The sequence below is a fragment of the Tachypleus tridentatus genome, chromosome 13 (assembly GCF_004210375.1).
Source record: "Tachypleus tridentatus isolate NWPU-2018 chromosome 13, ASM421037v1, whole genome shotgun sequence".
Classification (NCBI taxonomy): domain Eukaryota; kingdom Metazoa; phylum Arthropoda; class Merostomata; order Xiphosura; family Limulidae; genus Tachypleus; species Tachypleus tridentatus.
This window is the reverse complement of record NC_134837.1, coordinates 29,364,104-29,390,287: the sequence shown is the minus strand read 5'-3', so window position 1 is coordinate 29,390,287 and position 26,184 is coordinate 29,364,104. Positions and strand designations below refer to the sequence as shown.

Here is a 26,184-nt window from a genome sequence, read left to right as displayed (position 1 = left end):
ATGAAGGTTGTTTGTCAGAGCATTTTCTGAATATTCTGTAAAGAACAATATTACTATACTGAAAAAAAAAGTCAAATAATACAAGGCTCTAATGAAAAAAGCCATAGTTATGACAAGACTTCTGAACAGTACCCCAAGCCAACCTGTAGCAACCCTATTATCTGAAGAATAAAACTGTTATCACAAATAGTTGTAAAAAAAGCCCACTGAGTTAAAAGTGACTATATGTCCTACTGTATTTAGAGAGACAATAAACAGAGTTAAGCCCATCAAAACTCACAAGCTTTCATCCATACCATAAAACTGTAAACTGTTTTGGGAGAAACATGACTGAAGAAATTAGATTAACAATCCAACTGTTGTGAACTGATACTTCATCTTTTTATACACTTCTGATATGAAACAGGTTAAAATGAAAACATATCCACTGTGTAGCATGCATTTTTATCATAACCACTGAGCCTAGTGTCAGCTAGCAGTGTTACTTACATTGTATGAGGTAAATTTACTTCATACCTTTCCAAATTTCTGAAAAAAGTATTTCAATCCTTGTATAATGTTTATTTCATACAGTGTTCTTTTCATGAACCTAGTACTAATTCTCACTTGATTAATTACTGTCTTCTGTATAAGGGAACATGCAAGCTCAAGTTACTTTATTGAATTACATTACCAATGAGCTACTGAAACCAGTGCCAGCAGCTGTGTGTGTGCAATTTGTGAAACATTATTACTATTAGTTATTTTACTAAATCTAATCATAATTTACCTAAAAATATTCATATTTTTTAAGTTTTAATTGCTGTTATAACCATACGTGAAGAATAAACATGAAAAACAAGAAATAAAACACTTATCAAATCTTTTCTTCCTTTCAATTGTCAGAGTTAACCCTAATTTTTTTTACACTGCTCATAGTACTGCAGTTAATTTTTATTTAATTAAATAATGCTTGAAAATACATTATTCAGAATAAGTCACAGGTTGAGTGAAAATAACCACAATAGATAAATAGCATGTTTTTAGTGAAAAGAATTAAATGTCACTTTTTGTGTATAAAATTCTTTTAAACTTTGACAAAATCGGTTTTTGTGAGGATACATTATTCCCAAGATTGGATCTTGTGTTTTACAAAATAGTCATAAATGAAGGCTAAAAGGAAGTATTATTGTATGATGTGTGATACATATATATATACGTGCATGCAAACACAAACTTACCCCTACTGCTGCCTTGATAGATTCCGTTGCTTGCTGAGCATACTGACTAATGCTAAACTGGTTTGGTGCACTTTGAGTAGTGGATTGATTTAACTGAGAACCCATCATAGAGGAGTGAACTCCAGAAACATGCTGGGAGTGTACATTAGATGGAAGCACCGTTTGATTTCCTAGACTAACTCCACTACTGCTATTTTTCTGAAGACCAGCCAGACCCAAGCTATGAAATGTTGGAGAAAAAAAGTGAATTAACAAATCACAAAATCCTGACAGAAATGTTTAATATTTCAATTTAATGATAAAGAACTACCAGTTACCTATGGTGATATATACCAGGAAAAAAAATTTCAAAGCTGAACTGCAGATTTTAATTACATGCAGATTGATCGAGTTGTATATAGTTTCTAAATAAAAACTGAAAAATCAGAAAATGTGCACAGGGCATTATAAACCCATGAAAAATGAAAAAAAATAAAAAGGCTTCTGTTACCAAGAACCAGGATTATTGATTGATTGATTTAGTGCTTTATGGCACAAAGCAGCGAGGCTATCTGCGCCAAACGAACAGTAAAAAGGTAAAAATAAATTAAATGTAGTAAAATACATAAAAGGGAATTAAGGTAAAACAAAATGTCATTGAAAAACAGAAAAAATATAAAAGCAATGTTGACAAGATTCCTTCTGGCTTTGACGTCTTACCCACCAACCTTTTCCCCGGTATAGTTGGAAAGTGATGAGGTTCAAAAGTATGGGATATCTATGGAAAGTATTCCAGGCCCGTTTTTAAGCCTTCCGTGCCAAGCAGGATTTCACCACGGATGAGGATATTGTGGAAAATGTGTAGAGGTTTTTGGAATACACTGAGCAGCTGCTTGTATAATACAGTCAGTTTCTGCTGCCACACAATCGCCTATTGATGGCTGATTCACAATTGCAGGATCAAGTTCTGCAAGAGCAGTGAAAGTGGACCAGTCTGCCTGGTCCAGCTTCCACCGGGGCACGAGGGTAGGGTGGCACTGACCACAGCCAGTCTCTCTCAAAAGTATAGGAAAATGATCACTGCCTAGTGGATTATTGTCAACCCTCCATGAAAAATGGGAAAATAATGAAGGGGAGCAAACTGAGAGATCAATAGTGGTAAAGGACTGACTAGGTGCATGAAAATAAGTGGAAGAACCAGTATTGAAAAGAGAAAGATTGTGATCAGAGAGCATAGGTATGTGATGGTATGACCCAAGGAAACACAGATGGCTACAGCCTCCAAGGGTGTGTTGAGTGACAAAGATAGGGTGGGCACATGCTGATCAACCAATAGTGCCACCCTCCACATACTTGTCCATCACACAGCCTGTCATTTCTGTACAGAGAAAACTGCCGAATGGTGACTGTATCAGCAGATTTTAGAAATGTTTCTTGTAAGGAAAGACATACAGGATGGTAGGAAGCAATCAGTGTTTTGATATCATCCACATTAGAACATAAACCTTGACAGTTCCATTGTATCAAGGTGGCCATTTTTAATGACGGGTAGGCGAAGTGGCTGGAGAACCCTTCTGTTTACGACCACGTCTTTCTTCCTTATTGTCCTTATTTGGAGGAGGTCTATCAACCTCCACGGATCCTGCCCTGGGTCGATCGGGCAGGTCTTTGTTGTTGGAAGGGGATTCCAGTGACTGAGGATGCGAACGAATGATTGTTTTGCATCATGGGGCTGGAGAAAAGGATGTATCAGAAGAAATGCCTGTATTTGAAACCAAAGGATGAGGATCTCGAGATTTGTTGGACTGTATGGGAAGAACAGAGATGGGTGTATAAGTCAATTCATCAACCTTTTTAACCATGGAGGTCAAAAGGCTTTTCATTTGTTTTGAAAACAATACTCTTAAGGTACAGAGAGATCTGTCTGCACTCCTACTGTAGTTGTGGAACGAAGTGCAGCAGCATATGTCTGAGATGGAGTGGCGGACAGCAATTTCCGGGCTTCAGGATAACTAATGTTATGGGTCGTTTTCAAACTATACCCAAACACCAGCATCAGACATATTGTCCACAACACCCGATGAGAACTTCCAACACTGGTACTTGGTTGACTCTAGCCCAAGTGGACCAGCCAACTGACCCAAGTGAAGCCACCCAAAGGCTGCCCGTCTACAGAAATTCAAGGCCAAAGTGGTGTGTTAGGGTTGGACCCCTCAACCACCAGGATCCTCTCCTCCCCTTCAAGGGTCGCCACGCACGGCAAAGATGCGGGTGGATGTTTAGATCCCAGAGGAGGTAAACTGAAAGAACAGAACCTTCCCTGGGAGGTCCTCTCACCATAAACAGGAATCCACACCAAGGGGAAGAACCAGATAACAATGATATAACAAAGGTATAATGGTGCTGAAAAAAAAATGCTGTTAAATAATGTCCTGTGTACTTATGTGAATACACATAAAAATAAACCTCTGTGCATGAAATAACATTGTTAGTACAAATAAACGTAAGCAAAAATGTTTGTTGCTCTGACATACAAATATAAATTAATTTATAAAATGACTATCATATTGATTAGTGTTTTATTATTAGTGGAATAATTCTGTTAGCCTTCTATCCATGACACTCTTTGAGAGAAAACATTCACCAAAGATCCTGGCAAAATATTTTATGACCAAAGATAAAATCAACAATAGAAAAATATATGTTAATATTCTACAACATTATCAATCTATCAAATTTTTAATTGCCAGAGCACTGTTTACAATTTTATGATGTTCACTGTTTTACATTTTCAATAAATACTGCCAGCAATCAACATCCAGAGATCATAAAATGTATGGGCTGCATCCATGACTAATACAATGAAGAGTGAATCACACAACACAACACAGTAACACGAAATTAATAAAATTAGAACAATAATAAAAAAAAATAAAAAAAAATGAAGTTCTACCAGACTTTCCTGAAACATTAAAATAGTAAGTTCCTTCTCTTTCATTTGGGCTTAAAATTCTGAAAACTGCCTGATTATACTCAAGTAGATGTTGAGTTGGGAAAATTTAGAAGTATATTTTACACTTGTGAAACAGATACTATCATGCATGTTTAAATAACATGAATAAACAAAAACAGTTAATTATGCAGCACTGTTTAACTAATAATTTATCTATTTGTGTGAATGTTCAAACTTTAACCTGATCAACGAATGATGTACATCTTGTTAAATACACTCCCAATACCATATACTTAAGAATGATTAGACTGCTTCACCAAATAGCTCTTCAGAGTTAATTATATTACAATAATTATAGGACATAATAACACACCTGTGTGTAAGATGAGAGGTTGCATCATCCACAGGTACTCCTGGCAGGAGATGACTACTGGAGCTTGGGGTGAATACTTTAGTTTCCGTCAACTAAATTAAAAGATAAACCCTCACTAACTGTTGTAAATTGAAATACCTAAACCTAGTTACAGAAAACATCTATGTACATTCCTTTTTTTTTTAGAAAGTTACTGATGTGAACAAATCCCTCTAATTAATATTATGTTTGAAAAACAAAAAGAGCTTGAGCACCCAGATGATGAAGACGTGGCAAGAATTTAACGTGTTTCAATACGGAACGGTGAAAGTGCACACTTTTTTTACATATTTATTTTCAGAATTTATTATAAATGTGTATCAATACACTTGGCATCAAATTATAGTGTACAATCAAAATGTTTACATTTTAAAGTTATAATTCTGTAATTTGAAAAGGAAATATTCAGTTCTCAATCTTCACTTCTCTGTGTCATGTGAGATTTCTCATAGTCCAAATTCTCCCTGGTATATTTTCCTTCTTCCCTTTAACATCCATCTAATTCTAGGCATAAAGTGAACATAATAAAATGCCAAAATATAAAATATGACCATCTTATCTTCTCCATTCACACTGAAATAATCAATAAACCAGAGATTATCGCCCTGTTGTGTTGTAGGTTTCAGGGTAGGTATCTCAACCTCATTTACTTATTTGGTGAACATGTATACAACTAATATAAGCATTTGTTTCTTCTATAACAATCTTATTAGGGCTATTTCTTTTTGATGTGTTTATGTTGGCAGCTGGCATCAGTCTTTGACTGGGATGGCCATTATTCAACAAGCAGATAGAATTTTTTTTTACCTATATGGATTAGCTGGAAGGCCAGTTAAATTATGGTACATACTGTAAAACCTCAACATTAAGAGCACCCTTCTGACTGTTCAAATGCTCTCCATAGCAAGATGCCCTTAATATAAAAACTGAGGCCATGCAAGGCTGGATTACATAATAATCATATTAACTTTCTGTATTTTAAGGATCTTCATTTCATTTGGTGTCTGTAGGACAGAGGTGTTAAAAAATTGTACGCTGACATGACAAAGAGCATTGTCAACAGGATGTCTCAGGTGATGAATTAAGCTGTGCCTTTTTATTCTTCATTATTGGTCACAAAGTTTAAAAGTACTTCTCTTCAGAATTTAAATTGCTAAATATCTCACATTTATTTTCATTGTTTAGTTTACTGTCAATAACTGAATTATAAATCTGATTAAGATAAAGCAATAAATTACCACTTGTGTTGTTACTGTTCATACTAATACTGTAATACAATACTCTTGAGAGCAACAAAGCACACATGCAGAAAAAAAAAAAAAAAGCCTGACCCTTGCTCCAAAACCATGATGGGAATTTTATCAACTTACATACCCTAAAGTGCTTACAACAAGAATTCTCCAGAGTAATACAATTGCACTTTAAATGTGTGACAATGTTTATTATAGTATATGGTTCAGAGACAATCAAATAAACATTACAAGTGTTTGAATACTGGTCAATGTTCTGGAATGTTTGGAATTTAGCAGTACACTGTGCATGCATGTAAAGATTACTGCCCACTTTATTAAGTGTCTGTAAACAGAACAAGACCCAAGACACTGCCCTTAATCCAAAATGTCTAGGTGCCTGTTACCAAGTTATATTTTGGTTATAAATAGTAGAAAAAGAGACATTGAAATGGTCTACCCTTAATGGTACAGTGTTCATTTTTCAAGTTTTACCACAGTTTTGAGATTCTCTAATGCATATAATGTATTTTTCTGTACTTTACAATGTGAAAGCAAGGACTCCATGAATTCTTTTCTACAACCAACAATGTGGAAATAAAGGTAGGGCTACTGAAGAATAGTAAAGTAAAAATGGGCATGAACACCTAAAATAATTGCTTTTCTTTATCTTTAAAAACTTTTGAAGAAAAGCAACTAAAATATATAAATGGTAAAAATCTTTTAAATTTTGTACCAAAATTAGAATAATGTGAAATTTCAAGAGCTTAGGGACTCAAACAAGCTCTCAAGGTTAAACTAAGGTTGTTGTTTTTTAAAATATACATATGCAGAAATGTGATCAGGGTTCCCATTGTGACTTCTTGCACTTCTGGAGTCCTCAGAGCAGTAAAACATCAAAAATTAAACTGATGTTCAAAGAAAAATGAATGAAACTTTGAAGATATTAAATTGAAGATCTGGTGATAACTGATGTTCAAACAAATGTTTTTATCTTTTGTTTCATGTTCTAACTTTCTATTCCAATAAGTAGTGATAACTTTAATACAATTATTAGGCTGGAGAAAAATAGTTTCATAGATGGATGTTTTAAAGGTTCTGCAAAAGAATTATGAAATGTAAGATAAAACGAAGTTTTTAATTCTAAGAATGAAAATATTTCTTTTCCTCAGGTTGAGAATATGCTTTAGAAATTCACAGATAAATCATTAATCGAAACAGCTTATTAAAAATTGTGTTTTATATGTAACAGACATATGTTTACTACTTGCCTGTCAAATTTTTTGAAAATAAACTTACAGATTCCAAGTTACAGTATGCGTAGGTTCACATTTCCAAAGCATGTCAAAAATTTACTCACTTTGTACAGAAAGTTTATTTGTTTTTCATAGGAAAGCCAGGATAGGCTATTTGCTATGTCCACCAAAGAGAATCATACCCTGTATTTTAGCACCTAAGTCAGTAAATTTATCACTGGCTCATTAGAGGACTTTGTACAGAAATAGATAATATAAAGATTCAACATAAAAGTTAATATTCTTTCTCTATTTGATATTACTACTATGACAAAACAGAGTAATGATAATGATTACATTTCACATTCATTGCCTTTTGAGAAAAAGCTGGATATAAATTTGTTTCATATGATTATTTATAGATAATATAATAATCTATAATATCAAACAGGCTGTGTTATATCTCTCAACAAGAGACCAATAGTAAAAGCCACACGCATGTAGTAATTATTAAATGCATACCCATTTTTACATTGATTTTTAATCTCACAATTTTTGACCAAATTACTTTAAAATTTGTGTGTACTGTTGCCTCTCCCTCTACACACACAGAACAAGTTTTTAAATTATGTCAGAGCTCCAGAAATATGAGATGGGGGTAGGGGGATTGAATCTCATACCTATCTAAAGATTTGGTATTAGAACAGTATCCTAAACTTATAATTTGGAAAATTTAAAAATCGAAATATAGGAGTGTATGGTGTTCAAGCATGGAGTTTTATGAATACTTTTTAAACATATTTTTCTAAACTACTTATGGACCAAATTATGTTGGACCCACGACTTTAATGGTTAAAAGATCCTTAATGAGAAAGAATTTAAACACATCATCAACGTTACTCCATTAATCAGTTCTAATGTTCCATACATTCATTTGACAGTAAACAACTGATTATTTCCAAAGTGTTTGGGAAGGTTTGTTTGTTTTTAAATACAAATGGTGCTGTATATAGCAAGCAAAAACCTAAAATTATTAAATATAGTGCAACATATGAATGTTGTAAAAACATGTTTATAATCCTAAAGGTTGTTAGTTACCTAAATTTAGATTTTCAAAATATTCATACTGGAGCCAAAGAAATACAAGGGACCCTTAAGATTAAGATTGGATGCACAGATTTAAATGAAAACACACAAATGTTCATTTACACACATTGGGAACTTTAGCCATCCAATACGTGGATATTTTAAAGAAGACATCTGTATTGCTAACTCTGGTAACTAAGAAGCCACCACTATATATCAACTTTCATGGCATAATTGGTAAGACACTACATGAGAAACATAACTTCTATTAATAGTTACAACAGTATTATTATTCTATAAAGGTTTATATTACTTAATATACTTTAGACTTTCAAAATTCTTCACCCCTGAATTGCTGAGAATGAAAGGGGTCTTGCAGGATATATTTTGAAATTAATGAAAACAGAAAACTATGTGCAATTTTTCTGTATAACTTGTATTTTTTACAAATAATCTGTTAGTTTAAATTATTTTTAAAAACAAGCTTATTCCTTAATAGTGTATAGTCAGGTTAAAAATGAAATGTGTCATGTCAGTAACTTACACTTTCTGTCCAATCTTCTTCACTCCAATCTTCTACTGCAGCAATATCTGACCAGTTACCTGAGTGTTGGGTTCAATTAGTTTGAAGTACATCTGGACTTTTTGTTTTATATCCATGCTCTTATTTAAAATATTTAAACTTTTAATACAGTTGGTAAAAAACTCAAAAAGGAGAGAACTTGTAAAAAAAATAAATAAAATACTGTAATAGATGAAAATAATACAAATAAATTTTCTATTTCTACTAAGTATAACCACATATAACTCAGTTACATTACAAATAATTTAATTTTATCCTACATATTCTAAAATAACAGCTTTTAATAAAGACACCATATAAAATATTAGTGACTATATCCCAGTGATAGTTGAAAAAACTACAATGTATTACCAAGTATTGCTTAGGATTCCTCTTAAATTTTCTGAAAAGTCACATTACTTTATGCTACCCAGTTTTATTTAAAAACCATCCATACACTTTTACTAACATACCAACAGACATAGTCGCATCTCCTCCAACTCCCATTTCTGCTTGCTCAGCTGTGCTGTTTGTCCATGTATCAATAGACTGAGGAAAGGTGTCACCAAATCCTCCACCCATCTTCTGATTCTGAAACGTTCTACTCCTGTTTCCACCTCTGCTTCTCCCTCGCCCTAAACAAAATTAAGAAAATATTCTAGGACTCCACTCAGAAAACCTAAATGCTCCCTATTAAAAAGTTCATAACAATAAAACTATCCCAAATATTACATCAAAATATAAATAAAGCTTACTTGATAAAATTGTCTAAAATATATTAAATACTTTATAATACATATCTGTGACCATCATTTGAGGTCACCACATAAATTAAGCTAATTATTGTTTGTACAGTCAAAATATAAAAGCTATAATCAACAGAATGATTTACGAAAATAAATTAATTAATGGTTCAAGTATGCAATAAAGATGTAAATATTTATTAAGAAGCAGGAAATTTGGTATCTACAGGATTTAAGGTTGCTTATTTCACATATTTACGAATACAAATTGTCAAGCAGATTCTCAAAAAAAATCATGTGCAGTGAAGTATTGAATAAATGGGCAAACAAATGAATATCACAAACAGTTTCTCAAATTTTGATCAAAAGCAGGATGCTCTAGCTAGGCTTACTGTTCTAGTGGTTTCCTACCAAAATGATTATTTTTCCCCTTTGGGTGACAAATAAGTTATGCTTTCAAAGAAAGAAGTTTCAAATCCCAAAACTTATTTTTATCAGTACCTTGTCACCCCAGCTGAGAATATTACACATTTTATTCTTTATGTGACTTATCTCATAGAAGGAAGTGCACTTTGCCATTATTTCATGAACAAGTCATTGACTAATTTTTAACCAAGAACTTTGTTTTGCAATATTTCATAAATGTGAAGTTAATTTTTTAAAAAGAAATAAAAGTAAAACAAGAAAACTTAGTGTTTTGGAAAATGTGCAAGTAATGATGGCCAATACTAAAGTAGTTGTTTAAATTTAAAATATTAAATCATATTCAATTCAAATTTTCACGATCCTAAATTTTACACAGAGAGCTTTGCTCCAAGAACTTTCATGATTCCTGCCAGAAATGATCTCCCACCATATATATCACATATCCACTCTGTTAACTCTATCACTATGGGCTTGGTCTATTTCACTGACCATGTCACCTCTTTGTACTTGTTTAGTCTTTATGTGCTTAATACTTCTAACTTTCAATGTAATGTATCTTCACAAATTCTGTCAATCTATCAGTAAACACTGCAAGTTTTTCAGATATAAAAAAATCAATTTTTAATTAACTATTTTTATTAAACTATAAAAAAACTGGCTATGGATACAGAGCATTTGTTTCAAATGTTCCATGTGCAAAGTGATTTTCACATTAAGATTAAAAATACTTTTCATCTCAAAAATCTCACATTTGTGTAACTTCTAAAATCCTCCTAAATACATTTCAAATATTTGTTTTCAGTAAAACTTTATATTCTATCTGTTATTTTATCTACATTATTAGCTACAATTTTATGTTATACTAAATGGTGTAGTATAGACAAAAGTAGTTTAATAAAATTACGAATATAAGACCAAAAAACATTGTGGAAAGGATACCCATGGCAATTGACTTAAATCTATCATATACCCCAAAACTCTCACCCTGGATTTTTTATCCCTCTCTTTCTCGAATAGTAATAAAATGTTCTATAAATAATTACTTAGTTCCAAGAATTAATCTAAAGAGATTAACAAAATATCTCATTTTGAAATACAACTTACTTCCACCTCGTGGTCTACGGTTAGGTTCTGATGTTCTTTCTTCAAGATTACGTTCATTTTTCTCATTTTCTCTATTGCGCCCTTGAGAGATAGAAGAAAAAAAGATAACTACAAATAACAAAGAATACAACATACCGATTCTGATATTTGAAAGGATTTTAACTGTTGTTTAAAGATTAAAAGTAAATATTACTAAAGTTCTGAATGCTGCTTTAAATTCCAATTTTATTCTGTACAAGGCTAAGTTTTACTACACTATAAATAACTTTATGAATTACCATACGAAGAGGAAATTAAATATAACAATATCACTGTTTCTTTATTTTTACAAATATCAAAGTATATAACATACAAGACATATATCGTAATATGAACATTTTTTACCTTCCAACATGCAAGAAAAATCATTCAAATAATGTAATGCAATTTTTCTCCACTTATTTTCACATCATAGAATACTGGTGTCTTAACAACAATGATCTCCTGTATATAAACACAAACTCACAGTTTCTTCCCCCACCCATTCTATTTAGACGAGGAGGGCCTCTATTTCTAAATCCATCCCGCTCTCTAGGTTCCCGATCTTTACTTCTTTCACTCTTGTTTCTGTTCTCTTTGTTGTTTGTCGGGCTAGTGTTATTTGTTACTGAAGTTTCTGCTGGTTTCTGGGCTGCAACTTGCCGGTGTTTTTTCCTTTTGCCAGTTGTTTCCCATTTACTCTGAAAGAGCAATAAAACTTAACATTTTAAGTACATTTGGAATTATGAAAATTACATGCATTTCTGAATTTATTTCAAATTTTTCATTTTTTATTTCACTTCAGATTGAACATTTCACTACAGTTAATGTCAGAGTTGAGAAAATAAAGGATAAATTGTAAAGTTTTAATGAAGCAACAGGGAATTAATAACAGCTGCAGCACTTAAAATTATTTTAGGTAGGATTAGAATAAATTAATCTGCAAAATTTTGTTTTCGTTTTTATTAGTCTTATTTTTGAGGGGCACATATACCCGATTCAATTTTGTTACTCATTATGATCTCCAAAAGCCAACTCTCATTTTGAAATTATTTTAGTTGAATTAGAGCAAATGTATCTACAAGACCTTATGCATGCTCAAATACAAAAAGGGCCTGACCTTCCAAAACCAAAAGTTGTAATGCAATCTCAAATAAGCCAAGAGGTGATAAAACTATGACCTAAAAGCTTGTACTTCAGTAACCCTAAGCCGTTTTATAAGCCACTACACAAAACAAATAAAAATGTTTTGATATTTATCAAAATGGTTTTAGAGGTTACTTTTGCAAATTAAATATAAAAACTGTAGGATGGAAACTATTTTAATATTTGGTGTGAGAATGACCTTTCAGTCAGACTGTCAATGAACAACAGGATAGTATTTTTGTGGCAGACAAAAATAATCAGTGTTAGATCATTTTGAATGTGTTAGCTATATTATTATATGTATGTTTTATGTACACATGAAAGATGTACACTGTCTGTTTATATAAGCTTGAATGCTACAGATGAGTTTCTTTGATACAATTTCTTTCACAAAAGTGGCTCTCCATGCAACCTCATTAGGCCTCACATGGTGTATGTGTCACAACTAACTAGCAATTTAGCTGCTACACAACATACACATGACAGCATAGCAAAGAGTGCCACAAATATCAGTTGTATATTTAAAATATTGATGTTTCAGCCTTAGGGTCATTTACAAATTATTAATTTTTATTTATATAAAATAACCATTGCAATATACTGTATCCCTGCAATGAATGATTTTTCCCCCTTGCTTTTATGCACCCAAAGCAGTAACACTTTAAAAAATATACCTCACTTTGGTCTCCTTCCAAAAGCAATGTAACTGCTTTGTCAGGATCATTGTCACAGTCATGTAGAGCAATAACAGCATCATCTTTTGATTTCTTTGTTATCTCCATCACCTGATACAAATATTAAATTTTGAGCAACAGACACTTTTGAAATTGTAAATGGTAATAAACAATAAAAAGTTTCCGATATCACTGATGTTTTAGAAGTCTGTATTTTCAGAATTCATGAGACATGAATCTTGCCATAAATTTACTATTAATATCAAAGGAAGTTATACGGTACATATTAAGAAAATATGAAATTATCATCCATTAATACTTAATTCATGTTTATCTAAATTGTTCAATGCTCATATTTAAAAAAATTCAGTTTCTTTTACCAATCACTAAGTTGAATAAATTCACTATTCAATAAATAGTATGTTATTATCCTGTGTACTTAGGTGCATTATTTAATTAAATATTTTAGCTAAGTTCACTGATGTATATCCCACAGGAATAATGTTTGAACTTGAAGTGAAACAGACAAAAAAGTAATATATGTAATTGAGATATTAAAACTCTGGTTTTCTATAGATTATAAATAATATAGTATTGTCACATAAAACTACTGGCAATTTGTAAGAAAGTCAACATGACAGATGAGCATGGCAAGAGAGATATGATTTTCTATTTTATGGCTTTCTGCTCAAATAAGGTAGAAACCTACAAGTAGCAAGCTTTGCCTGAGTGATAATATTATAATAAGCACTTTACATTAAATTCTGTACTCATAGAAGTGGTAAATAAATTAAAGAAGGGGGGATACCTAGAGAGCAAATGCTGCAATTCTCGTATTAAAGGTGAGACTGAGGACTTTTAAAAAAATATTTCTTTACAAACTTAAGAAATTTAAACTTTTGCAATATTAATATTGTGTAACCCCTTTAAAGCAGCCACCTTCGGGACTGAGACAAACTGGCCTGATTAGAGGGGTTCCACTGTACATAATTAGGGATTATGTAAACAAAAAAAGGGACTGTGATTGAATGACCGCTTTCAAGGGGTGGCCACTTTAGGGGTTCCACTGTATCTTTATTAACTAAGTTTCTATGCCAAATTTATTCATATACCATGATTACATAGTTTTTAAATAAATTTTGAAAGCAATTAATAAAAATCAAGACATGCCCACTTCTGACCTGTCCATATGAGAGGATTAACACCATCAACTTAAAACTTTCTCAAAATGCAGTTTTGTTTATTCCCTAACATGAATATCAAACTTAAACAACATACATTTAACTTTAGCACAGAGAGAATTTTTCAAAAAAAGGCTGACATTTGTATGAATTTAATCTTTAGGCATAAAATTTCAACTAACTTTTGACTACAGACCGAAGTTACTATACTACATATAAAAAGAATAACCTGCTCCACTTTAACAAGTAAATCTGGATCTTCATTTTTGTTAGCATCATTTATGATCTGGGCAATCCTGATCTGTTCAGCTGTAGGCTGTAAAAGATGACAATTTTAAGAAACTTGTACACAACAGATGATAAATATTTATATTGTCTTACTCACAAAATTAAAACAAACTTATTTCATATCTAAAATTCAACACAGAATTTGTAGCATTTCAATTTATGGGTGTTATAATAATAAATGGCAATGCAGAACTGTATTATTTTTGTGAATATTACCTATGACAGAAACAAAACCAGGTAACTGTAAAACTTCATAAAAAAAGTTTAACGTACTCAAAATTACATTTTATGCAGTTTTATAAGAAAGTACATATCAAGGAAATGTGCTAACAGCCGAGTGAACTCCAGTAATGTGGTTATACCAAAGTAAAATATGTGCATTGTTTTTGTTACACAGAAATATGCACTCAACTATCAAGAGTTGAGTCATATTCAAAAACTTTTTAAAAGAATTATTTCTGTCAACCCTAAAATCTAAGGTTTTTCCACCCATTTTACTTGAGTGCATATTATTTTGCACTTCGCAATTCTATTCTTCAGTGTCTTCCCATGTTGTCCTTTTTGGATGGTTCGACTGCCTCACTTTTGTGTCTTCTGTCTGGATATGAAGCAGATTACAAAAATTCCAAGTTGTCTAACTCCAGTTTCTTTAATGGAAACAAATAAGAAAAAAGACTATTGAAGTTATAGATCATAAACATTATTTAAATATCTATGTATGATGTTAATAACCTATTTTTTCACACATTCTGCACATTTCTGTTAAACTTAATTTGCTCTCCACATGCCCTCCAATGAAGGCAGTATTCTGAAACTGGGGGAGGAAAAGCATGCATCACCTGCTTTTTTTTCTGAGAACTTACAAGTTCATAATCACCTGAATTTTAGGGTTAAGCCCATCTGGTGCTTTAGATCCTTCTGTAGCAGGTTTTCCATTTTGAGACTGTGGGGTTTGTGGTTTGTTGCCTCTGTCTTTAGTAGCCCTTCCCTTTGGTGGGCCTGCTGAACTCATTATACACAGTATATACAAAGCAGGGTATATACAAAATCTGAAAACAAGAAAAAGGCATCTTTGACTCCTCAAAAATATGCAACTTCTCAAATGGTAAAAAAAACAAATTCCCTATATCATTACAAGCTTGATTTGGCATACAGCACAACACTTGATACACCAGAATGGTATCAATTAACAAATTACCATTCAAACAAACTTCGACAATGTTTTTTTTTTAAATAAATAACACAAAAGAAAGTATTAACAAATAAACTTTACTAAAAGTTACAAATGACATTGCTTTAGGTTGTAACTTAATTTACATTTGCCAGTTTTCAAACATTTGTGGAGATTTATTACTTTCAACTGTGGTCATATTTGTACAATTGACTTAACAGCACCAAAGGTCTGCAGTTTGCAAGGGATTTACTACATAATAATAATAAAGGTTTAGTGTTTTGTGACAAAGCCACAGTACCAATTTTGAACTGCTGGCCACAAGAAAGGTAATTGGTAGGCAGCTTCACTGCCAACTCTTCAGCTACCTTTGATAAGCAAATTGCAGAACTGACTAACATTATAACACCCCTACAATCAAAAGTATGGTCAGCACCAGGTTTTGATCAAGTAATCCCAAAACTGACAGAAAGCTTTATTAAAAATAATAATAATAATATAACTGATAAACATAAAAACAAACTCATTTAGAATCCAGGAAATTGCATGCCTTTTTGTTTAGGACACAGAATGTTTATGTCACTAGTGGGTTATTTTTACTATTCCTTTTTAATGGTAGGAATGTAAAAACTGGGGTTATTTTTCTCTATAAAAATATATTAAGTTATACCTATAACTATTAACATTTTGAAAAGCAGCTTGTCCTATCTTTTTAGCTTAGGCTACATGAAATTATGTTTAATATAACAGAAATTTAGTTGTATTTAGGAAACAGCAAAATCTTTATTCCTAACTCCACTCTAAGACCCCATTCCAACTAGCATCATACTGCAGTAAAATCTCTGAATAAATGTAATATTAAAGAATAATAACCATTTCTTTAAGTGTATGAAAAGTTTCATTCATCAAAACAAACTTTTCACATGTACACATCTTCAGTGAGTACATAATTCAGACAACAGATATGGTTTTGTACTTTGCTAAATTTCTCTCAATCAAAGTACCTTTGCTTTGAGTCACTTATCTTTAGTGTAACATGCACTTTCTCTTGGAAAAGATTGCTACAAAATGATACAGTTCATTACACTATGAAGATTTGGACAATGATACTGACTATTTCTAAGTTATGTGTTGACTCAAGGATATATCCTCCCTGTTTTCATTTGTAGAATGACTAACTGGTGTTGGTATTAATGAATACTAATAAAAAGGACTATTAGCAATTAACTAGTGATTAATTCAATCTTTACAGAGGCTTTACTTAGACATTATCTATACCCCATACTTCACAAAGGAGCACAAGCTTGCATCCTTTGAAGAAATCTTGCTGATTTAAGCCCATTTGCATTTGTGTTCAATATAACTGTTTTTACTACCAAATTATGTCCAATCTTCTCTTTCTACTCAGTCATGTAGAAGCTTTAATTTTAAGTCTGCATAACATTCTGTCAAACATGCTGCTGTTTCAGTTATCTCTAAATTTAATTATCAGTCCTTTCAAGAACACCACACATATTACTAATAAATTCAAACAAATACAATGACAATACACTTAGGATCAATCAAAAACACAACCAAACATGTGTATTACTACAAAAATAAGTTAAATTAATAGTACTGGGTAAACAGTGAATAATTTAAACTCTTATTACCTTTTCTCTGCACTACTAATTATTTAACTCAGTCCAACTTGTCAGATTTTTAATAAGTTTACATAAACACTAGACTAGCTATATTCATTGTTATTAAACATAAAAAAAATCAATTGATTTACTGTCAAACTTTGTATACAATTTGGATTTAAATATTAAGTAAAATTCTCTTATTTAACCCTTTCGCTATGAGTTCTACATAATATACACGAGTTTGTCCATGCATTTACACAAATATTTGTACCATAACTTTTCATACAGCATGTGTACCTTAAAATTTGATATCGTTTCAGTAATGTTTACAAGTATTGTGTACAAAAAATCACATTTTTAATGAAATATTTAATTAAAAATTTGTTTGTGAAAATGGAGTCTGTTTCATTACTTGTATGAGTGCAAAGTAATTTCATGTTATGATTAAAAAATATAGTTTGTTCCAAAAACCTAATATTATTTGCGTAATCTCTACATCCTCCTAAGTAGATTTCAAACATTTGTTTTCAGTAAGACTTCATATTTTGTTATTTTTTATACTCTAACTGTATGGGGTCTGTAATTTGACCAACCTCTTAAACATAACAAAATTAGAAAATTAATATAAATTATACTTTTTCTTACTAGAATGACTACATATATAATGAAAATAAATGTTTAGTCTAAGTTGCTTAATCCTCATGATGCTATATATTTATTATTATACTGACATTCCAGTTGTGTCTAGCTAACATTGCACAACTTGGATCTAAAGAATGTAGCAGCCTTTTCAAAGATTAAATTGGCTGTTAATTGGTTATTTGTATACAACATATTGAAGTGCATATAATGGGCAATTTCCAAAAATGGAAAGAGATGAATAAGGCCACTGTATTTAATACACAAGCCATATATCCCCAAAATAAAAAGATACTAAATTCTCATATTTTAGCTTGATAATATTAAGTTCCTAATTTGTACAAAACTATAAACTCAGTATTTTGACATCATAGGCATCTAATTTTAAAGTGCTGCATTCAACATACCCCATGACTCACTAAAATTATATTTTAATATTTATTTTTGAATTAAGTAATTAACTCGTATACATTAAAGTTTAAATCATAATATAGTTTGATTCCAAACATTTTGACAAATTCATAAAATAGCAGTTCCATAAAACTTTGAATGCAAGTCAACAAACATGATGACATGGTCTTTGCCCTGTGACCTATCAAGAAAGGGTTAAACACTTGAATTAAGAATGTAATTAAGACTAACTTAATGTTTTTGTCAGTTTCCAAAATGACGTGTGTACCTGGCTTAAAGGTTTCATTTACTCTCCATTTTTGTGTGTTACCTGAAAATAATTTATAAAGGTAACAACACTACAGTCTTTGTACTTAAATGTTAAAAAAATGTGGTTTTTTACTTAGAACTTGGTTTCTAATTAGCATGATAAACATTAATATTTTTTCAAGGTTGTTATTGTTTTAAATTATATGTATTGTTTGTTGAAACTGAATTCTTCTAAACCTGAATAGTTTTAAAACTGTACCATCTGGCACAGCTGTTTAGAAACACAGGCTGTAATATGTTGGGGTTCTCAATACTGATGTTTGAGAACCACTACAATTGTTTTGATTTCAGTAAATCATAATGACATAGAGTATGCTGCTGCTTTCTTTCTGTGGACCATAAATTAAGAATCACTGATACAGTGAAATAAATTATTAATATATTCAACAACAAAAAAAAAAAACAAACCCAGCCTAATTAACAAACTAATAAAATTGGGAGAGAGAGAGAAAACAATTACTTTCTAGTTATAAACTTTTTACTTATTTGCTGCTTGCTGTAATTTGCTAAGCCTCAATTTTGCAAATGGAGAATTTAAAATTTTAAGGTATATATATATTTATTTATTTAACACCACAGAATTCTATAATAATCTATCAAACTTGTAACTTAGTTGTAGTTGGGTCTTAAAAAATATGATTTTTTTTTAGTTCATTAATATCTTACCTTTTCACTTGGAATCTAGCATGAAAAGAAAGATTCTCCTGTAAATATACTTTGCAGAGACTGTGAAAAGCACTAAGGGGACATCCTAAGCTTACAACTGGTTATCCACATATTACTGGGTAAAGTAGGTGTACATAAACATATTTTCAAAAAAATGTTAGAGGTGAGTGTGACTATTTTGGTTGATTTAATAAATGTACTATGTTCTCAAAACAAAGAAAAGATAGAAGGTTCTTATCTCAAATTCCAATTTATAAATATTAATACTTTGAGTATCTAATTCATAAAAAAACTACAGACTCCATAATTGGACACCTAATATGACCAGCAATGAGTGTGTGTGTGTGTATGTTTCCTTGTAGCAAAGACACATCAGGCTATCTGCTGAGTCCACCAAGGGGAATTGAACCCTTGATTTTAGTATTGTAAATCCAGACTTACCATTATTCCAGCAATATGAAAGATAAACAGTAACCAAATGTGCAAGTGGTTCTACATAAAAACCTCTATAGATTTTATCTTTGAGAAAAATGCAGTACACTTGATCATTTTATATCTAAAAAGTAAAGAAAAGAATAATTTCTATTTTCAGTACATAGGCCATTATTAGAGGCCCCATTCAATAATTAGAGCTGCTTTTATTTATATCCTTAAGGCCCGATATCAATTACTAAAACAGTTTTGATTAAATTAGTTTTATATTTAACTGATTTAAAATACACAACAATTCATAACAGAAATCCTTAAAAATTAACAAGATTTAGAAAAACTGCATCATGACATACACTAATATTAGCTCAGTGCATCATGGATGCTCATATTTCTTCATAGTAGCATAATAATGCATTTAAAATATATTCCAATTACAAGTATTAATATTTCATGTTTCAAAAGTCTGTCATTTAAAAGTACTCAAAAACTAGATTAAGATGTTCTCACAAACTTGAAGTTTTGTTGTATTACATGATTTGACATTATATACCTATCTTAACATAACAGACAAAACAAAGTGCTTATTTGGTCTTTCATGACCATATCCCTCTCTACATTAGAAAAACTAAAACTTAAGCTCTTCCTTTATGTTTCAGGAAATTGTCATGTTCCTTTATGTTCCAGTTTCCACTACAAGTGATGACAAATCTTTCCAATACAGAGTTCTGTAAATATCCATGTACAGTAAACCCCCCTTCTTTTCAAAATGTTTGGTTTTAAGTATAAAGTGCACACCATACAAGCAAAGTTTTCTTTCAGTATTTTTCAGATGAAGTTTTGAGTTCAAATAATGAAAAAAAACTCACCACCACAAGGAAAAATAAACAAGTATAAATCCATAACATTTATGCCTTTTAGACTTCAAGTCATAGATGAATAACAAGTTTGTCATCCAAAAGAAATGCACGGTTTATAAAATGGTATATATATATAATGTTCATTAAAAATACAATTGGGGAAAATTTTTGAGTTAAACCTTGCAATCATTTTCCTCTATGCTTTACATACAAGGTACTGTTTAGAAACATATACATACAAATTACAGATGAGAAAATTCATTAAGTAATACAGTTAATAAGTTGACAATGGTATTTGCTCACCCACACATGTACAGATAAATCACCATTATAATATACTAATTGTTAAACAAAAATGTTTCAGCTGTTAGAACTGCTTTGTGCATTGCACATGGACATATTGATTTTTCCTTGATATGAAGCCACAAATATACTGTGCACTATACAAAGGTATTAACAGTATGAGACATTAAGGGAAAAAAACACAAGTTCAATCAGACTTTTACATGATTCATATGTTAATATTTATATAACCTCAAAATGTATTCTAACACACTGGTTATTATTAGTTTTACTAGAAAACTTAAAATAAATGTAATTTTTGTGTTAAACACTTAATTCATATTTGAATATTAGAAATAAAAAATTACAATAACTGTAATTAACCACAACTTTTCCACTTGACACTACCATGACAGTTTTGTGAAACTCATAAGCAGTTTGACATATCCAGGCTAAGTATTTGTAAATAGGGATAGCAAGATTCTAAGGGTATCCATCTGATCTCACACATTCCAGTCTCCAAAATACAGCTTATACCACAGTGTGATTATAAACACTAAGCCTAAATGATTGCTCTTTGGAAGTAATAAAATACAAATAATTGAAACTGCAGACATTTTATTCCACATTATTTAGTTTTCACCGTTTAAAATAAATTTCAGATCCATTGTCTTCTCCTGCTTTGCCAGCTTTCTACATTTATATGGTAACTTTAGTAATGCTTTTCATGTAAAGTAACCACAAGTGGTACGATACAACAAACCTACTCAATGCCTAGATACATCAGTTTATGTCCAAACACTAGTCAGTAATTAACTTTGGTATTAAAAAATATTGAAAAACACAGAAAAAACTTGCACATTTATTAACTTCTAATACAAAATAAATTATGACAGTTAAATTTATGAAAGAAAAATGTTGCTGTTAGAAACAATCACATTACTAATATAATTGTTTTTCTATTAGTAATAAATGAACAATTTGCAGTGCCTTCAAACGTATAATTTTGAAATTTGTGACATATGTTTAAATGGCACCAGATATTCTGTTCCCCACTACTGCTTGGTAATAATTGTGAAAATTTACAAAAACATGATAAATGTAATAATTGAAATTAATGAAAATTCAAATTTCAAAAGGGTATTTTACAAAATCCATTACTTTTATGTGAACAATTTTAAAACCTTTTTCAACTTAACAACATGTCTAGCTGTCAAATATTAGCCTTCTCTAACACAATGAAAATACTGAAGATACAATACTACTGAATGCCACTATGGGTAAAATACAGATTGATTTTTTACAATTTTACACTATTTTAAAAATAAAGATTATGTACACAAGTTACAAGTAATAACACAACTTCTTTCACTTCAAACATAATAATTTAAATGGTAACTGTAATACTAATTCAAACCCTACATTTATTGCTGACTGTAATGAAAACATTGCAAGTTCATATATTCATGGACAGCACATCAAGAGCTCAACTTTAACTATGTACATGTTTCCAGAATATGTAAATACAGCTAATAAATAACTTTAAATCATAATAATTTTTACATTAGTGTGATATGTCAGTACTAGTAGTTTTAAGTTATCTTTATCTAAGCACATTTCTATCTTAGATTTCTACAGCAAACAGAACAATAAATATAAGTGAACATCTAGTTTTGTCATCTGTTTGAAGGCTCTAACTGACATCACAACATTTTTAAAAATTAAGTTTTTCTTTCTTAAAACATACTAGACTTTCTACAAAACTGATGGTTATTAAAAATTTGGTTATGCATTACTATGACTCCACAGCCATTCCTTTTTATTTTTTCCAATCTAATTTAAATACTTTTTGTCCAATATACAGGTTGCTCCAAAATTACCTTTCCTGTTTTAAAATTTCATAATCAAATAACTATGGTAATACAACTTGTACCCCAACTCAAAGTGTTTTTTTTTTCTTTTTCACTTCAGTGAGCAGCATTATTATGCAAGAAAAGGCTCAATGCATTGTTTGACTTGCAGAGTCAAATTCAGTGACTGTGGTTCAGTATAATTACAGATGCCAATACAGAAAAGTTTGGGGGTATGTGCAGGGTGGCCCATAAGTCCCTACCCATCCATATGTTATGTTATATTCAATAATATTAATGATGAGTTGAAGACAGCTGTTACCACAGCATTTGGAACAATAAACCTTGTTATGTTGAAGAAAATGTCTAACAGAACATGGTGTTGCATAATATTATGCAGCGAGAATGAAGGACAGCACACAGATACGCTGGATACATAAGGTATATGGATGGGTAGGGACTTGTGGGCCACCCTGTATATCTTAAGGACACTATGTATCACACACCTATAGAAAATACCACATAGCTGAAGAATGGATAATGAACACTACTGCTACTGTAGACATGTTGCAACAAACATGAACTGAAAATGAATATAAGTTAGACATGCTAAAGCCTCTAATTGTACATATGTACAAGCCCAATGAAATGATAATAAAAACTACTTTATTTGGGTTACAAAATTGTTAAAAACTGTATCACTATTTCCTCAGATGGCAAATTATCAAACTTCAAAACAGTAGAGAATTGTGAGCCACCCTGTATATTATGTAGATCCAAGACAATGTATCTTCTCCATGATTACTGACTCTCACCTGAAAACAAACTAGCTTTTGATGTTGCATTCCTATCCATAATAGACTTTTGCAAAATTTGGCATTACTTTAACAAAGCAAAAAATGCATACTTTGTGAAAAATAACTAAGACTTGAATGTGGTAATCAAATGAAGTCAGCCACCAAAATCTCTCTAAATTTTATAAATATTCAAGAAATTGTACAAAATGTTTCAATTGTGGGCAGTTGCTATTAGTTTTTCTATACATGAACTGAATCGCTATAGTTTTTGTTTTGCATTCAGACAAAATTTGTTTTCATTTAAGTGTCTTCTGTATTTTCTAATCATTTTTTGAAAATTTTTAGTCCTGTATTTAACTCAAAATGGAGTTTGACAATTGTTTCATTAAAACAGAACCATTTGAGATGAGATGCTAATTTTTTACAACATATAATTTCTCATCTTGAAAAATACAAGTTATAATTACCAAATTGACTACCTAATTATATTCTCACTTTGAAACAAACTTTCAAAATACCTTCAAAATAAAAGTAATAACAAACAAGTAAAATGGTAGACTATAGAAATATTTGGGTGAGATTGTTCATATACTATATATACCACATGATAAATTTAGCATATTTTGCATAAGAAATACATTAAAAAACTAATTAAAAATATTACTTAAACATGGCATTCCACCATTTTATTTGGAAAAGTGAATAGAAACAGAATTTTCAGGTATAGTACAAAACTGTAACCTAACGAGTTGTGATTAACAGTGTAGAAAAATTTAACAGGAATTATTGTGTCTGGCTGACATTAAAAGACCAAAAATCCATACTTTAAGAATTAGGGCAATCACACCAATTCACAATGACGAGAAACCTACATGAAGTAAAAACTTATTCTAAAAATGGCTGGTACTGGCATTAAAACTTTATTCAAAATAAATTATAGAATAACATTTCAACCTTCTTAGGTCATCTTTGTTGAACATGACTTAAGTCTGCAACTTTGTTCTGTATTTTATTTTGTCTTAATACCAATATCAGCCATTTTTAGAATATATAATCACACTAACTGGCTATTTGTTATCAAGTGGCTGTCATAAATTTTCTTCTCAGAACATATATTACAGAATCATACAACTAATTTCTAGCAATAGCACTCCTTGCATGTACACAACAGTTTCTCCAGATAAGAATTACAGTATTGAAGAGTTTTTTGGTTGTTTATAATTACTGTAAATCTTATCCTTAGATCTAGTACTTTATACCAAAAAATCCAGATTCTAAACAGAAGAGTTAACAGAGTACTGTTGGGCAGTTGTGTGTGCTTATCAGACCATATTTGAAATTAGGACATCCATATGCTCAAATGATCTTTCCTAACTTTGTGAAAATTCAAAAGTTACAGAAGCCATAAAATTATGGGATATGTCTTCTGCTGTAGCTGTTGGCATGAAAATAAACAGCTAAACTGCTATAATCCAAATCAATACTTCTACAAAAGTAATTTAATAGTACAAACATTGTATTCTTCCAGTTTAATTTAAGATTACTTATTAGGCATTTAGGCTTAATTAACTCTTATGTTTTGAAATGTCTTTTACCCAGTTATTCTCTATTTGTATCTTAGGAATTTCAATAATGTACCACCTTGATACTACTGATTTATTCTTCACTATTCAGCTTGCAAGCTGTTTAAAATATTAAATAGCATTTCGACCGAATATTTTACAAGAATAAATTACTAGTATCAAGGTTATACATTACTGATATTCCTACATAAATATAGGATCACTTTGTTAACAACAGCAACACAAAACATTTTGAAACACCATACATTTAACACTTCACCACTTCATGAAGCCTAGCCTCCTCTTACTGATTTGCCTTTGTCCACTATAACTGATAAAAAGAACTCCCCAAAGTAGGAATAACTCGGTGATTAGTGTTGAAACTTAAATCGGATGATATACGTGGCTCCGCATTTATTTTTTAAAATTAAAATTATTTATGCCATCGCCTATATTTATTGTATCATTCCACACTCAATCTCAGTTGTTTGTTAAAAATGGAAGGTCTTAAATCTCTCGCGACATTTTGAGGATGATAACGACACTGTAAACTGTATAACAACCACGAACTAGTAATCGTGGGGAAGACTTAATATAAATTTTACAGTATAAGTAATATTATTATTAGTAGTAGGCTTAACCAAGTTTTAAGCACGCGGCAATGGCGTATAGTCCTTCGAGTTAGTTAAACAAAGAAAGTTAACTTACTACTGCTACTTCAATTTATCTATACTAATACCTTAGCCTCTACCTAAGCAGTTTTGAAAACTCTTATAAAGTAACACGAAATGTATAAAACTGCTGGATAAACCTTTTAAAAAAATGTCTACTTCGTAGCCCTAACAGTTTAATTTACCTGGTTACTTCTCTCACAAAAAAAAACTAGTCACGTGATCTTTCGGTGACGCAGTTAATCTCTGAAGTCGGCTCTTAAGTGACGTAATAACGATTTACTTTATACATTTGTTATTTGTTGTTATTAAAGGCTTTGCTTCGGAAATGGGAATACAAACAATACCTTACTACTAATACAATTAATCTTTCGTTTTTTACAAAATTCAAAAACAAACTTACCAAACATCTTAATGACTAATCACACAACTACCAAGTTGAACTAACTATTAACATTGACATATATCCTAAACATATCGATGGAAATTGAATATGCGCATTTTGTTATCTTCAACTAATACACACAAGTGTATATTGTTTATTTGTGTATACCAGAATATTCTTGAGAACATGTTGAGGGTATTTTAATGACTCTGTGGAGAGATAATTTATAACGTTATTAAGGCGAAAGATAAAAACAATGATTTAAAAACTC

The 26,184-nt window shown here is 31.0% G+C and overlaps 1 protein-coding gene across 4 annotated transcripts in view; it reads right to left on the bottom strand.

Moving 5' to 3' along the window:
• LOC143240470 (ubiquitin-associated protein 2-like) overlaps positions 1-25,805 on the bottom strand; it is a 35,711-nt gene extending 9,906 nt beyond the window's left edge. Inside the window, exons 1-10 of one of the 4 annotated variants that reach the window (XM_076482937.1) lie at positions 25,714-25,805; positions 15,134-15,305; positions 14,198-14,284; positions 12,788-12,898; positions 11,455-11,668; positions 10,950-11,030; positions 9,150-9,311; positions 8,659-8,717; positions 4,526-4,617; positions 1,221-1,440 (exon numbers count right to left, since the gene is read on the bottom strand). In XM_076482937.1, coding sequence (XP_076339052.1) covers positions 1,221-1,440; positions 4,526-4,617; positions 8,659-8,717; positions 9,150-9,311; positions 10,950-11,030; positions 11,455-11,668; positions 12,788-12,898; positions 14,198-14,284; positions 15,134-15,268 — 1,161 coding nt within the window. In that variant the 5' untranslated portion in view covers positions 15,269-15,305; positions 25,714-25,805. Of the gene's footprint in view, positions 1-1,220; positions 1,441-4,525; positions 4,618-8,658; positions 8,718-9,149; positions 9,312-10,949; positions 11,031-11,454; positions 11,669-12,787; positions 12,899-14,197; positions 14,285-15,133; positions 15,306-25,565 lie in introns of all 4 variants that reach the window. The other 3 variants (XM_076482935.1, XM_076482938.1, XM_076482936.1) reach the window with 3 other exon arrangements.
• Positions 25,806-26,184: the final 379 nt, after the last annotated feature.